This window comes from Thalassophryne amazonica, chromosome 17 (genome assembly GCF_902500255.1).
Source record: "Thalassophryne amazonica chromosome 17, fThaAma1.1, whole genome shotgun sequence".
NCBI lineage: Eukaryota > Metazoa > Chordata > Actinopteri > Batrachoidiformes > Batrachoididae > Thalassophryne > Thalassophryne amazonica.
Window position 1 is genome coordinate 35,622,306 of NC_047119.1, and position 12,636 is coordinate 35,634,941.

The window sequence follows — 12,636 nt, forward strand, 5'->3', positions numbered from 1 at the left end:
TGATAACAGAATCTGCTGTACCTGTCCTCTGGATTATGTCTCTGATCCACTATATGGACTGATGTATGTGAACCACAGTCCCATGATCATGGGTTGACTGTCTGCGATGCACTGCAGACTGGTTTACAGGTAATAATCGCTGTGGGTGTGCACGTCAGTGATGTGATGTCCGTATTGACATGATCACACGCGATTACATCCACTACAGTTATGTCTTTGCCAGGGGACCCTGGTTGACTTGTAATCATGTCATGGGTTGGATGTCACTCGAAATCTAGCAGGGAGAGAACAGACCGCGCTGTGCCACGCTGATTTTTAAGAGAGAGAGAGAGAGAGCGTGCAATGGGGGGAGGGGGGGAGACATCCCACCCATCTACTGACGTAATGTGGGACATGGCAGGTCTTCCGACGACCGGCCACAGGGCTCGCCCTGGCACACCCCCCCACTGTCCACCCAGACTTTGGGTGGCACATACAAGATTGAGGGTGCATTCTGCATATTCCTGCTGCATTCTGCCGGCATTGTGGTGTTTTGTACTGTGTTCTCTTTTTTCTTTTTTTACTTTGTTTGTATTTCCTCCTGTTTCCTACTGTGTTCCAGACGCATTCTACCGGGATTCTGGAGCTGCTGCACACCGAATGTGCGTGAATCATTTTGTGGCAGCTTCGACACACATTCTGTGTATTCGGATGGCATTTGTATGGCATTCGTACACAGCTGGCCGGAAGTCTGTCCAGCCAGTCTGTCTGTCTCGAGCTTTGCAACTTTTGCCCATTCGGCCTGATTTGGCCTATTTCGGCCTCATTCGTATTATGTGTGAAGGGGCCTTTATAATCACATGTGCACACACAGCAGGGTGAATGTTCTGACATTTTTATTTGCACGCACACACACGCACGCACACACACACACACACACACACACACTCACACATACCACCAACAACAACAACGCCAAGTGTATGCCTGGTTTTGGAGGAATTTGGGGTTCACTGATTTGCTCAAGGACACATCATTATGCTAACAGAATATCCAGAGATGGAACAACCAAACACTCTTCCAGTGCAGTCTATCAGAAAGGGAACATTTCACATCTTAAACCCCCAGGACATGATACCATCACAGTTCATACTTTACATACTGTTATTTTCTACTTACAAACAGAAACCAACTGTTGTTTTTCTCAAAATAATTCATGTTGTTTAAGATATAATTCTGGATCCAGAAAGTTAATCTGTTCCAGGTCTGTGTGATTGTCAGATATTTAATGTGATTTTAATGCTTGGCAGATAATGTGTTAATATAGCCACGCATGCAGGCCTGTAAGTGGGTGTAACAGAAAATTACGTGTGTCAAATTGTTATGTATGTAAAGGAGTTGTGTTACACACCTTTTCCATTACCGCTTGTTACCAATAAAAAAACAAAAATACCCCAAACACACTGGGGTGATGCATCCTAAGTGTATATCTCTAATAGTGGTCCATGGGCCACTTGTGGGCCATGAGCGACCCCTAGTGGTCTGTGAGTATACTAGTAAAAATATCACATTTTAAATAACTAAGAAGTGTTTCTCAGACTGTTTAAAATGACTCTACAGTCTTATAGATAGCCGCATATATGTATTGTTGTCATGATTAACTAAACTTATTTGTAAATTATTATTGGTTTTGTATATCTGGGGAGTTAAACAGCCTTAATTTTTTTTTTTTTTTTTTTGGTATGAAAAAGTTAGAGAAACAGGCTGTTTTTTTTTTTGTTTTTTTTTTGTTTTTTTGCCTATAACCTCTTCTGAGTTGTTATTGGTGTCTTGGTGGCTTCCCTGACTGGTCTCCTTGCACACTCAGTTTTATTTATTTATTTATTTATTTATTTTAGCAGCATATTCCATGTTTACCTCACAGTATCACACAATTTATATTTCTTAATAATTTATGTCAATCAATTCCAAGACATATTGAGTGACTGGGAAATGTTCATGTATCCATCCCCTGACTTGTCTAAAGAAAACTGGCTGTATGTACTATTCAAGTCAAGTCTGTGAGCTTGCGTTGATTCTGTTCTCCGCATCCATGACACCACAGTTGGGTCGTGGATGGCAACCACCCAGACAGATAACCAGTCCAACCTGGCATCTATACAATAACCATCTATCTGCCACAGCCATTTGAAACGCTGGTGTGCCCTTGGCCTTCTCCAGCCCCTGGGGTCCTCAACACTGTAATTATGACCCTTGAAAATTTCAGGTCCTACGTATAAAAATGGCTGTAATTCCAAAATAGTTTTGTTAAACCCCCTAAATTAAAGCTGAAAGTCTACACTAGAAGCAAATCTTGATAGCTTAAGTTCAACTCTACTGCGGTGGTGTATAGAGGAAAATTTTCAAAAAGTGTGTCACTGAACAAATACTTATTAACCTGACTGTAGCAAGTGAGTTTCCTTATGCACAAATTCTGTCAAAGTTGACAGTAAAAGGCAAAGATTAAGGAGATTTTACACTGTATGAGCCCTTTAAATATTTGTGTCCTTAATCTTATGATTACCCAAACTGTTAAAATGTAGTCTAATAAAATTGTAAAAAAAAAAAAAAAAAAAAACCAAGACTGAATTTTATGCCAGTCTTGCACAGCCTGGTCTGCACTAACTGCTGGGTTGGGTCATGTCAGTACTACTTTAGTCCTTGTTGATTCACACAAATAACCTGTCCCATTATTCCCACTTTAAAACAGAACCAGACAAGGTAAGTGATAAATGGTGTTGCCTCGAGGCTGCCAAGGATTATTAGTCCTCTATTGAATAATACCTCATAAACTGTCCTCCAGCAAAATCAATCCCACTCAGCATCTGAATGTATTTCTGTCATGGCATGAATTTTTTAAGATAAGGTCAGCTGAGGTCTGATAACTGTTGGTTGTTTCCATCAAAAAGCAAAAAGCACCACATAAAGTGAGCAGGACCGATGGACAACAGTGGAAACCTCTTGTACAGTGTTCCTATAAAATATACCCTTCAAGGTCAGTCTTTATCAGAAATGTGCTGGTCTCAAGGTTGGGACTATGTAGCATAAAACTACTCTGATAACGCTACAGTCGTGACTTATTCTTTCTTTTTTTTACTTTACTGCTTTCAGGCTCTGCACTTCTGAAGTCACAAATGGTCATTTTGAAATTTCAACAAACGGAATTACATTACTGTTACTCTGCGACAACATCATAATAAAAGTATTTACTGGGACATGTAAAATTTAGAGCTACACTCTTTCATAAATTTTCTGCAGCAAACATGGCCTAGCTTTGACATTAATTTTGTTTTAAAGCTGCTGTTATTACAATTGAAGAATGTGTCCCATAAATCATTCTAACATTCCAATTACGGTTTATATTGATTTTGACTCTGTCCCTGTTGCCATCCAACAGAGGAGGGTGCAGGTTACTGTACATAAACACCTCTTTATGGTTGCAATATACAGTGGCTTGCAAAACTATTCACTCCATTGGGCTTTTACACATTTTAATTACAAACATTAAAAGTAATTCAGGCTTCTGTGTAATAAAATTTCTAAAAGTATCTTCCTTAAACTCTAACTGAAAACAAATCTCTACAATTTATAAAAATGCCAAAGCCAAGATCATGGGTTGCATAAGTAATGGCACCCTTTGGTATGACGCATGTAAATCATCAGTTATATTGCCAGTTTTTGTTTTGTTTTGGGTTTTTTTGGAAAAGTCAAGGGATGGATACGGGTTACATTTCCAAGTGAGTGAATATGCCTTTAAGAAATATACAGTGTGGCAGTCTATGGTAAATCTGTGTGGAGTAGACCATTCTCAAAGCAGAGAACGATTGTCTGGAAAAATCAGACTTAAACGTTCAGCTACAGTTTACCAGAATGACTCAAGCCTAGATCTGAGCTGTTCCCTTTTATGAACATTCTTCTCTATTCCACTCCACCATGAACCTATGAGTGGTGATGCAACAAGCCAAATTTGTCCTATGCACAGTCTCTCCAAACACTTACACAGAAACAAATCTATAATTGCTTCAGAGCTGCCATATGTGTGTCTTGGTGGCTTCCCTCAGTAGTCTCCTGTTGCACAATCATTCTGTTTATGAGAAATGTCTGCTCCATGTCATACTGTTTGTATTTATTAATAATTGATGTAAATAAAGTCCAAGACATATTTAGTGACTTGGAAATGTCCATGTATCCATCCCCTGATTTATCTTAAGAAAATTGGCAATCAAACTGATAATTTACATGTGTTACACCAAAAGTTGATATTATTTATGCAGCCCATTATCTCTGCTTTGATATTTTATTTAATTTATATCAAATTGTAGAGATTTACTTTCAGTTTAAGTTTAATGAGGAATATTTGACAAAATGTTATATAGTAGATTACCCTGAATTACTTTTTGTGTTCGAAATGGTATAAAAAATAATGAAATGTGTAAAAGCCCAAGGGGGTAAATACTTTTGCAAGGCACTGTATGTTTTAGCAGAGGGTTAATCTGGCATGTTACATCTGGATCTGTTTCATAAATGTTTGTTTTACCTCTTAATTTAACATTTAAAGAAAGATCTTGATTTATTTATTTTGATCCCACCTTATGATGTCACAGAATTCTGACTGGTGGTAACAATTGTGTTGGCCATTATTGCAGACTGTTGCACAGCGGAACCCATGACACAATTATTCTTTTGAGCCAATAAATAAATTTTCTATCATCTGTGTTTGTTTGGATTTTTGTAAAACAATCTGCTCTGATGTCCTTTTCCTTTTCAGAATGTCTACATCTATTGAAGTAGTTTTAATTCAGTTTGTGTTCACATTTGACAACCCCGAGAGTAAAGCCACTTCCCTCTGCCCTGTTCCAGACACAGAACATCATGTATGACATGATATCGGACTTGAACGAGAGAGGAGAGGACATGGAGAAGAGGATTGGCTTGTTGGAGACAAAGCTGGAGACTCTACTGAGTAACTTGCAGGCTCTGCCAGGACTCATCAGCCAGGTCATCAGTCAGCAGCACAGGGACTTCCTGGAGGTGCAGCTCCAGCCTTATGACAAACACAACACTGAACGCTCGCAGTCAGTGTCCCGACGGCGGTCCTCCTCCACGGCGCCACCAACCTCCTCCGAGAGCAGCTAGAGCCCGCGGGAACTGCCTCCACTTGAGACTTTTGCCATCATATGGCTGAGTTGCATTTATCGTAAAGCCTTATGGTTTCAATAAGTATTATCCAAATTCTGATGACAGAATCCAAGGTACTGAGGACAATGCATTTTAATGGATAACTTCATGCTGTTATTTGTTTTTTTTATTACCTCAGATGATGATGTTATCCTTGCTCTTGTGACATGACCACAAATTCTCTCAGTTAAAACAAAGGCCTATTGATGGGGCTGTGATAAGAACTCTACTCCATCTCTATGCAGAGGCAACCACTTTTATGTGACAAGGTTACCAAGTGTGAAACTATTGCACTAAAATAGTGCTTCTCACAGACCTTTGATTCCCCTGGATTGATTCAGATGCCATGTTCCTCAAAGCACACTGAGACATCAGTCAGGGAGCATGACAGTGGTTTTGGAGGAAAGGCACTGTGTTTGATGGACTGAACTGACAGCAGAAGGCAGATCAAACCCTTCATGCTGTCCCTTGGAGATAAAGTAAAAGCTTAAAATAGGGGGGAGCATATATCGTTTAGGTTAGCAACAGCATTACCTATAGCAGTTTTATTTTGCAGAGCGTCCCTGTAGAATGAGTACTCTTGGGGGGAGGGCGACATTGCAAATAACGTAACCTCTAGTCAAAATGAATGCATCTGTACTTGCACTTACTTTTTAACCAATGCACTTCAATGCTGACTGAATTATGATATAAAGATGTGTTGCTCATTAAAACAAGAACATTTGAGATGTTTGGATAAGGGTTTATTGTCAATATTCAAGTTGCGGGTAATGCTGGTGACTAATCCCAAAGAAGGTCTGTTCTTTGGGACGACACAAATCTATTCGGTGAACAAAAAATTCCCATTCTCTTGATGTGTCTTAACTCCTGTCCTCTCTCCCTGTGCTGTTTATGCTGACCATCACACCAAGCTTGACAACAAATGCTGAACACTGATCCACAACTCATAGAAACCGTATCTACCTTTTAAAAATAAAATCCTTATTTTTATACGCTGATGAGGACAAGCACATAACACAATGGAGAGCCGTTAAGGAGTGGATTCAGCATAACGAGCACATGGTTGAAAATTTCCAGGACCTGAGTTAAGATACGTATGTTCTATTAATGACTGTGTACTTCACATTTTATTTATTTCCTCTAGTCACAGGCCCAAGACAAATCTAAAGAAAAGTGAATAAAACCAACTGTCTTTTATTGAGATTAGGAATTTAACCTGAATTTTAAAAATATAAATAAAATTTGAATCTTCATTGTTGGCCTATCACTTGGAATATCATCTATGAACCCTGGAGTGTTTACTAGATTTACTACATGGATCATCACATGTAGGTTCAGACAACCTTGGCTCCCAGAGCGCAGAATGCATGAGTGATATCTGGTCAATCAAACCCTGTTCTAGCAGGCCACCCACTAACCAATGGTTCACTCAAAACATTGTTGTCACCAAATGACAAATGTCTAGTCTGGACGGTGTTGAGAGATGATAATGTATGCGACAAAAACTAAATATACAATTAAAAAAATATATGCTATTTAACAAACCTGCTTCATTTTTTACATGATTATTGTGTGAAAATACGTCATATTGGATTGTGATGATGGAAAATATGTGTTTGGTATATATATACCGTATATATATATTGTGTGTGTGTGTGTGTGTGTGTGTGTGTGTGTGTGTGTGTGTGTGTGTGTGTGTGTGTGTGTGTGTGTGTGTGTGTGTGTGTGTGTGTGTGTGTGTGTGTGTGTGCGTGTGTGTAAAAGCAGTTAGTGCAGCAGATAACTGAAACAATCATGCAAATGGTGATAAAAGCATCAAATTCGGCAGAAATACTCCTTAGATACTCCTCTTTTGAAAAAACAATTGGCCACTTGACTTTTCAATCTGTGGTCAGGTAGGGGTCAATTGAAGAATTACACACATGTCAAAATTAAAAGATGCTCCAATCATATTGAAAAATATTCCACATTATTTGCCTGATCATAAGTTTTCCAAAAAGGTATAGTTTGGTCTATCTCTGACTGAATTCTATGGAGTTACGGTGTTGTGTGGGCCACTGAAGAGGAAGTACTGCTGGCCCACTACCACCAGATGGCACCCTGCTTGGAGTGCGGGCTTCAAGCACGAGAGGGCCTCAGAGCTGCTGGGAGTGACAGCTGTCACTTATTAGCACCAGCTGTCACTCGTCCAACTCATCACCATATAAGCCGGACTGCAACTCCACCTCCTCGCCGAGAAATCAGCTACCGTTCCAGGTAATCTTCTCTGCTGTGATTATTGTTGTCTAAAATATTGTTCTGTGTGCAGCCGTGTTCCTGCGGGCTCTGTCGGAAGCTGGATTGGCGGACAGTGGGAGGGCGACGTTCTTCGCCTCTCACTCCATCCAGGAAAGAGACCAACAGGAGCTGCACGGGTGAAATTGTTTCTGGAGGTGGAGGTTCTCCCTCCCGGAGGAACTAAGCTTTATTCACACACCCACCATTAACTGTTTCTTTTTTCTGCCAGCAGTACCGGGTCAGACTGCTGAAGACAGTGGCCACCTGGGGCGCAGGGCTTGGCGGCTCTGGTGTTCTTCAGATCTGTTGGTGGTGGAAGCTGTGTGGGATCCGGCTCTTCTCTTGCCAGACGTCTTCTATCTTCGAGCCTGCCCACACGTCACTTTGTGTATAATTGACAATCCATATTATTGTTATTGTCTGTATTTCGTTGTGCGATTCACAACATTAAATTGTTACTTTTGGCTTATCCATTGTCCGTTCATTAACGCCCCCTGTTGTGGGTCCATGTCACGACACCTTCCCAACATACGGGATAAAAACAGCAAGAATGGTGACAAAGCTCAGTTTCATTTTGTACAGGGGTCAAAAGTTAACGTTGCTCCTATTTTGGTAAAAAATGATGCAAATTATTGGTTGAGCTAATAGGATTAATAAATGGAATAGTTTTGACAGTGTTGAATGCTTGGTCTCCAAAGTAAAGGTCAAACAAGGTCTACGTCTATTGGATTCTATGACATGTGACATATGTTACCCCAAAACGTGATAAATAAGGACGATACATCATCCAAACTATTCCTTTTTTAAACCGTGTTAACTCAACTAGTAATTTGCATCACTTTTTACCAAAATTGGAGCAACATTATCTTTTGACCCCTGTTCAAACCAACACTGACCTTTGTCACCATTCTTGCTGTTTTTATCCCATAACTCCATAGAATTCAGTCACAGATAGACCAAACTATACCTTTTTGGAATCTTTATGATCAGGCAAATAATGTGGCATAGGTTTCAATATGATTGGAGCATCTTTAATTTTGACTCCTGTGTAATTCTTCAATTGACCTCTACCTGAACGCCAACTGAAAATTCAGGTGGCCAATAGTTTTTTTCAAAAGAGGATTGCCTGAGGACTATTTCTGCCGAATTTGATCCTTTGTCACCATTTGCAAATCTGCTGCACTAAGTTCCCAATTAGTGAAAACACATTTACATGGGTAAAATTTGCCATTATTTTGGTTTTGTAGTATACACATACATAGTTATAAACCAGAAAAACACTATAGCTATCAGGTCTGTGCAAAATTCACAATTTCAGAATTTGTCTCCATTCAGTTTATGAGTTGAATTTATTAACTGCACAGACCTGATGGCTACAGCCAAATATGCATACTAGCAATATAGTAGGTAAAAAGCAATACATAGAATCTCATCTGATTACTCACTATGAATTTATAGGAGTAGTCGAAAGGTGCCCAGATGATCTCATGCACCAATAGTCTGCATTCGGATTACACTTCGCTATCCTGTAATTCAGCTGGAGCCTGGAAACCGAAGAAATTTCTGGTAAAATTCAAAGATAGCAAACATACATGAAAATAGTAGCAGTGTACCAGGGGTTGTGGTACAACAATTACATATCAGGAACCATTTTAAAAAAATCTGTTGTTGAAAAACAGAATTTTTTGCAACAACAAATCTGGGAATGTGCACGTGTCATCTGCGAACAACCAGGTTAAAGGACAAGTAAAATGATGGCAAATGGTAAATGGACTGCATTTATATAGCGCTTTTCCATCTGCATCAGACGCTCAAAACACTTTACACACTAATGCCTCACATTCACCCCGATGTGAGGGTGCTGCCATATAAGGTACTCACTGCACACCAGGAGCGTAATCTCTCCAAATTATCAAATCAAATCAAATCAATTTTATTTATATAGCACCAAATCACAACAAACAGTTGCCTCAAGGTGCCTTATATTGTAAGGCAAGGCCATACAATAATTACGGAAAAACCCCAACGGTCAAAACAACCCCCTGTGAGCAAGCACTTGGCAACAGTGGGAAGGAAAAACTCCCTTTTAACAGGAAGAAACCTCCAGCAGAACCAGGCTCAGGGAGGGGCAGTCTTCTGCTGGGACTGGTTGGGGCTGAGGGAGAGAACCAGGAAAAAGACATGCTGTGGAAGAGAGCAGAGATCAATCACTAATGATTAAATGCAGAGTGGTGCATACAGAGCAAAAAGAGAAAGAAACACTCAGTGCATCATGGGAACCCCCCAGCAGTCTAAGTCTATAGCAGCATAACTAAGGGATGGTTCAGGGTCACCTGATCCAGCTCTAACTATAAGCTTTAGCAAAAAGGAAAGTTTTAAGCCTAATCTTCAAGTAGAGAGGGTGTCTGTCTCCCTGATCTGAATTGGGAGCTGGTTCCACAGGAGAGGAGCCTGAAAGCTGAAGGCTCTGCCTCCCATTCTACTCTTACAAACCCTAGGAACTACAAGTAAGCCTGCAGTCTGAGAGCGAAGCGCTCTATTGGGGTGATATGGTACTATGAGGTCCCTAAGATAAGATGGGACCTGATTATTCAAACCTTATAAGTAAGAAGAAGAATTTTAAATTCTATTCTAGAATTAACAGGAAGCCAATGAAGAGAGGCCAATAAGGGTGAGATATGCTCTCTCCTTCTAGTCCCCGTCAGTACTCTAGCTGCAGCATTTTGAATTAACTGAAGGCTTTTCAGGGAACTTTTAGGACAACCTGATAATAATGAATTACAATAGTCCAGCCTAGAGGAAATAAATGCATGAATTAGTTTTTCAGCATCACTATGAGACAAGACCTTTCTAATTTTAGAGATATTGCGCAAATGCAAAAAAGCAGTCCTACATATTTGTTTAATATGCGCATTGAATGACATATCCTGATCAAAAATGACTCCAAGATTTCTGACAGTATTACTAGAGGTCAGGGTAATGCCATCCAGAGTAAGGATCTGGTTAGACACCATGTTTCTAAGCTTTGTGGGGCCAAGTACAATAACTTCAGTTTTATCTGAGTTTAAAAGCAGGAAATTAGAGGTCATCCATGTCTTTATGTCTGTAAGACAATCCTGCAGTTTAGCTAATTGGTGTGTGTCCTCTGGCTTCATGGATAGATAAAGCTGGGTATCATCTGCGTAACAATGAAAATTTAAGCAATGCTGTCTAATAATACTGCCTAAGGGAAACATGTATAAAGTGAATAAAATTGGTCCTAGCACAGAACCTTGTGGAACTCCATAATTAACCTTAGTCTGTGAAGAAGATTTCCCATTTACATGAACAAATTGTAATCTATTAGATAAATATGATTCAAACCACCGCAACACAGTGCCTTTAATACCTATGGCATGCTCTAATCTCTGTAATAAAATTTTATGGTCAACAGTATCAAAAGCAGCACTGAGGTCTAACAGAACAAGCACAGAGATGAGTCCACTGTCTGAGGCCATAAGAAGATCATTTGTAACCTTCACTAATGCTGTTTCTGTACTATGATGAATTCTAAAACCTGACTGAACCTCTTCAAATAGACCATTCCTCTGCAGATGATCAGTTAGCTGTTTTACAACTACCCTTTCAAGAATTTTGAGAGAAAAGGAAGGTTGGAGATTGGCCTATAATTAGCTAAGATAGCTGGGTCAAGTGATGGCTTTTTAAGTAATGGTTTAATTACTGCCACCTTAAAAGCCTGTGGTACATAGCCAACTAATAAAGATAGATTGATCATATTTAAGATCGAAGCATTAATTAATGGTAGGGCTTCCTTGAGCAGCCTGGTAGGAATGGGGTCTAATAGACATGTTGATGGTTTGGAGGAAGTAGCTAATGAAAATAACTCAGACAGAACAATCGGAGAGAGAGTCTAACCAAATACCGGCATCACTGAAAGCAGCCAAAGATAACGATACATCTTTGGGATGGTTATGAGTAATTTTTTCTCTAATAGTTAAAATTTTATTAGCAAAGAAAGTCATGAAGTCATTACTAGTTAAAGTTAAAGGAATACTCGGCTCAATAGAGCTCTGACTCTTTGTCAGCCTGGCTACAGTGCTGAAAAGAAACCTGGGGTTGTTCTTATTTTCTTCAATTAGTGATGAGTAGTAAGATGTCCTAGCTTTACGGAGGGCTTTTTTATAGAGCAACAGACTCTTTTTCCAGGCTAAGTGAAGATCTTCTAAATTAGTGAGACGCCATTTCCTCTCCAACTTACGGGTTATCTGCTTTAAGCTGCGAGTTTGTGAGTTATACCACGGAGTCAGGCACTTCTGATTTAAAGCTCTCTTTTTCAGAGGAGCTACAGCATCCAAAGTTGTCTTCAATGAGGATGTAAAACTATTGACGAGATACTCTATCTCACTTACAGAGTTTAGGTAGCTACTCTGCACTGTGTTGGTATATGGCATTAGAGAACATAAAGAAGGAATCATATCCTTAAACCTAGTTACAGCGCTTTCTGAAAGACTTCTAATTATGAATTATGTCCCTACTACTCACTTGCTTACTTCTAATATACTAATACTTCTAATACAGTAGTATGGGTAGTATGTACAAACTGATATTAAGTGCATACAAAGTATTTGGACGCAGGGTATGATTTTTTTGGGTTGGCACTGCTTCAGAGTAAAGGTCTGCAGTCTGTCAAGGTTTCATGGCACAAACCATCACTGATGTCTGAAACACTAAGTCTCTAAACTTTTACGGAGGCTAGGGCTGCAACTGCTACCACTGGTTGACAGCCATTTTTTAGAATTATTCGATTAATCACATCATCTGAAAAATGCTTGAAAATGGTAAAAGCAATGCTTCTGATCTTGTCCAAGGGCCCAAACACATGGTTTCATATTCCTTACACAATATCCAGATGTTTTTGATTGTCTTTAGACAAAGCCATTTTTAATCAGATAAAATCATCTTTAAACCAGTTTCCACTATTTCTGCAGTGGCTAAAAGTTGACAACCAAATAATAATAATAATAACAACATTGTTTTATGTCATTGTTTTATGTCTTTTGTGAAAACGTTTTAAAACTTTTTTCATTAAATCTCTCTTAAACCATTTTAAGGTATGTTTACATACAATATTTGGTTTAAAGAAGCTTAAAATGTGATTTATTA

The 12,636-nt window shown here is 39.3% G+C and overlaps 1 protein-coding gene across 4 annotated transcripts in view; it reads left to right on the top strand.

The window, feature by feature from the left end:
• Positions 1-5,928, top strand: part of kcnn2 (potassium calcium-activated channel subfamily N member 2) — a 95,214-nt gene extending 89,286 nt beyond the window's left edge. For 3 of the 4 annotated variants that reach the window (XM_034191875.1, XM_034191876.1, XM_034191878.1), the window contains exon 9: positions 4,879-5,928. In XM_034191875.1, the coding sequence (XP_034047766.1) occupies positions 4,879-5,154 (276 nt within the window). In that variant the 3' untranslated portion in view covers positions 5,155-5,928. The remainder of the gene's footprint in view (positions 1-4,878) is intronic. The other variant, XM_034191879.1, reaches the window with a different exon arrangement.
• Positions 5,929-12,636: the final 6,708 nt, after the last annotated feature.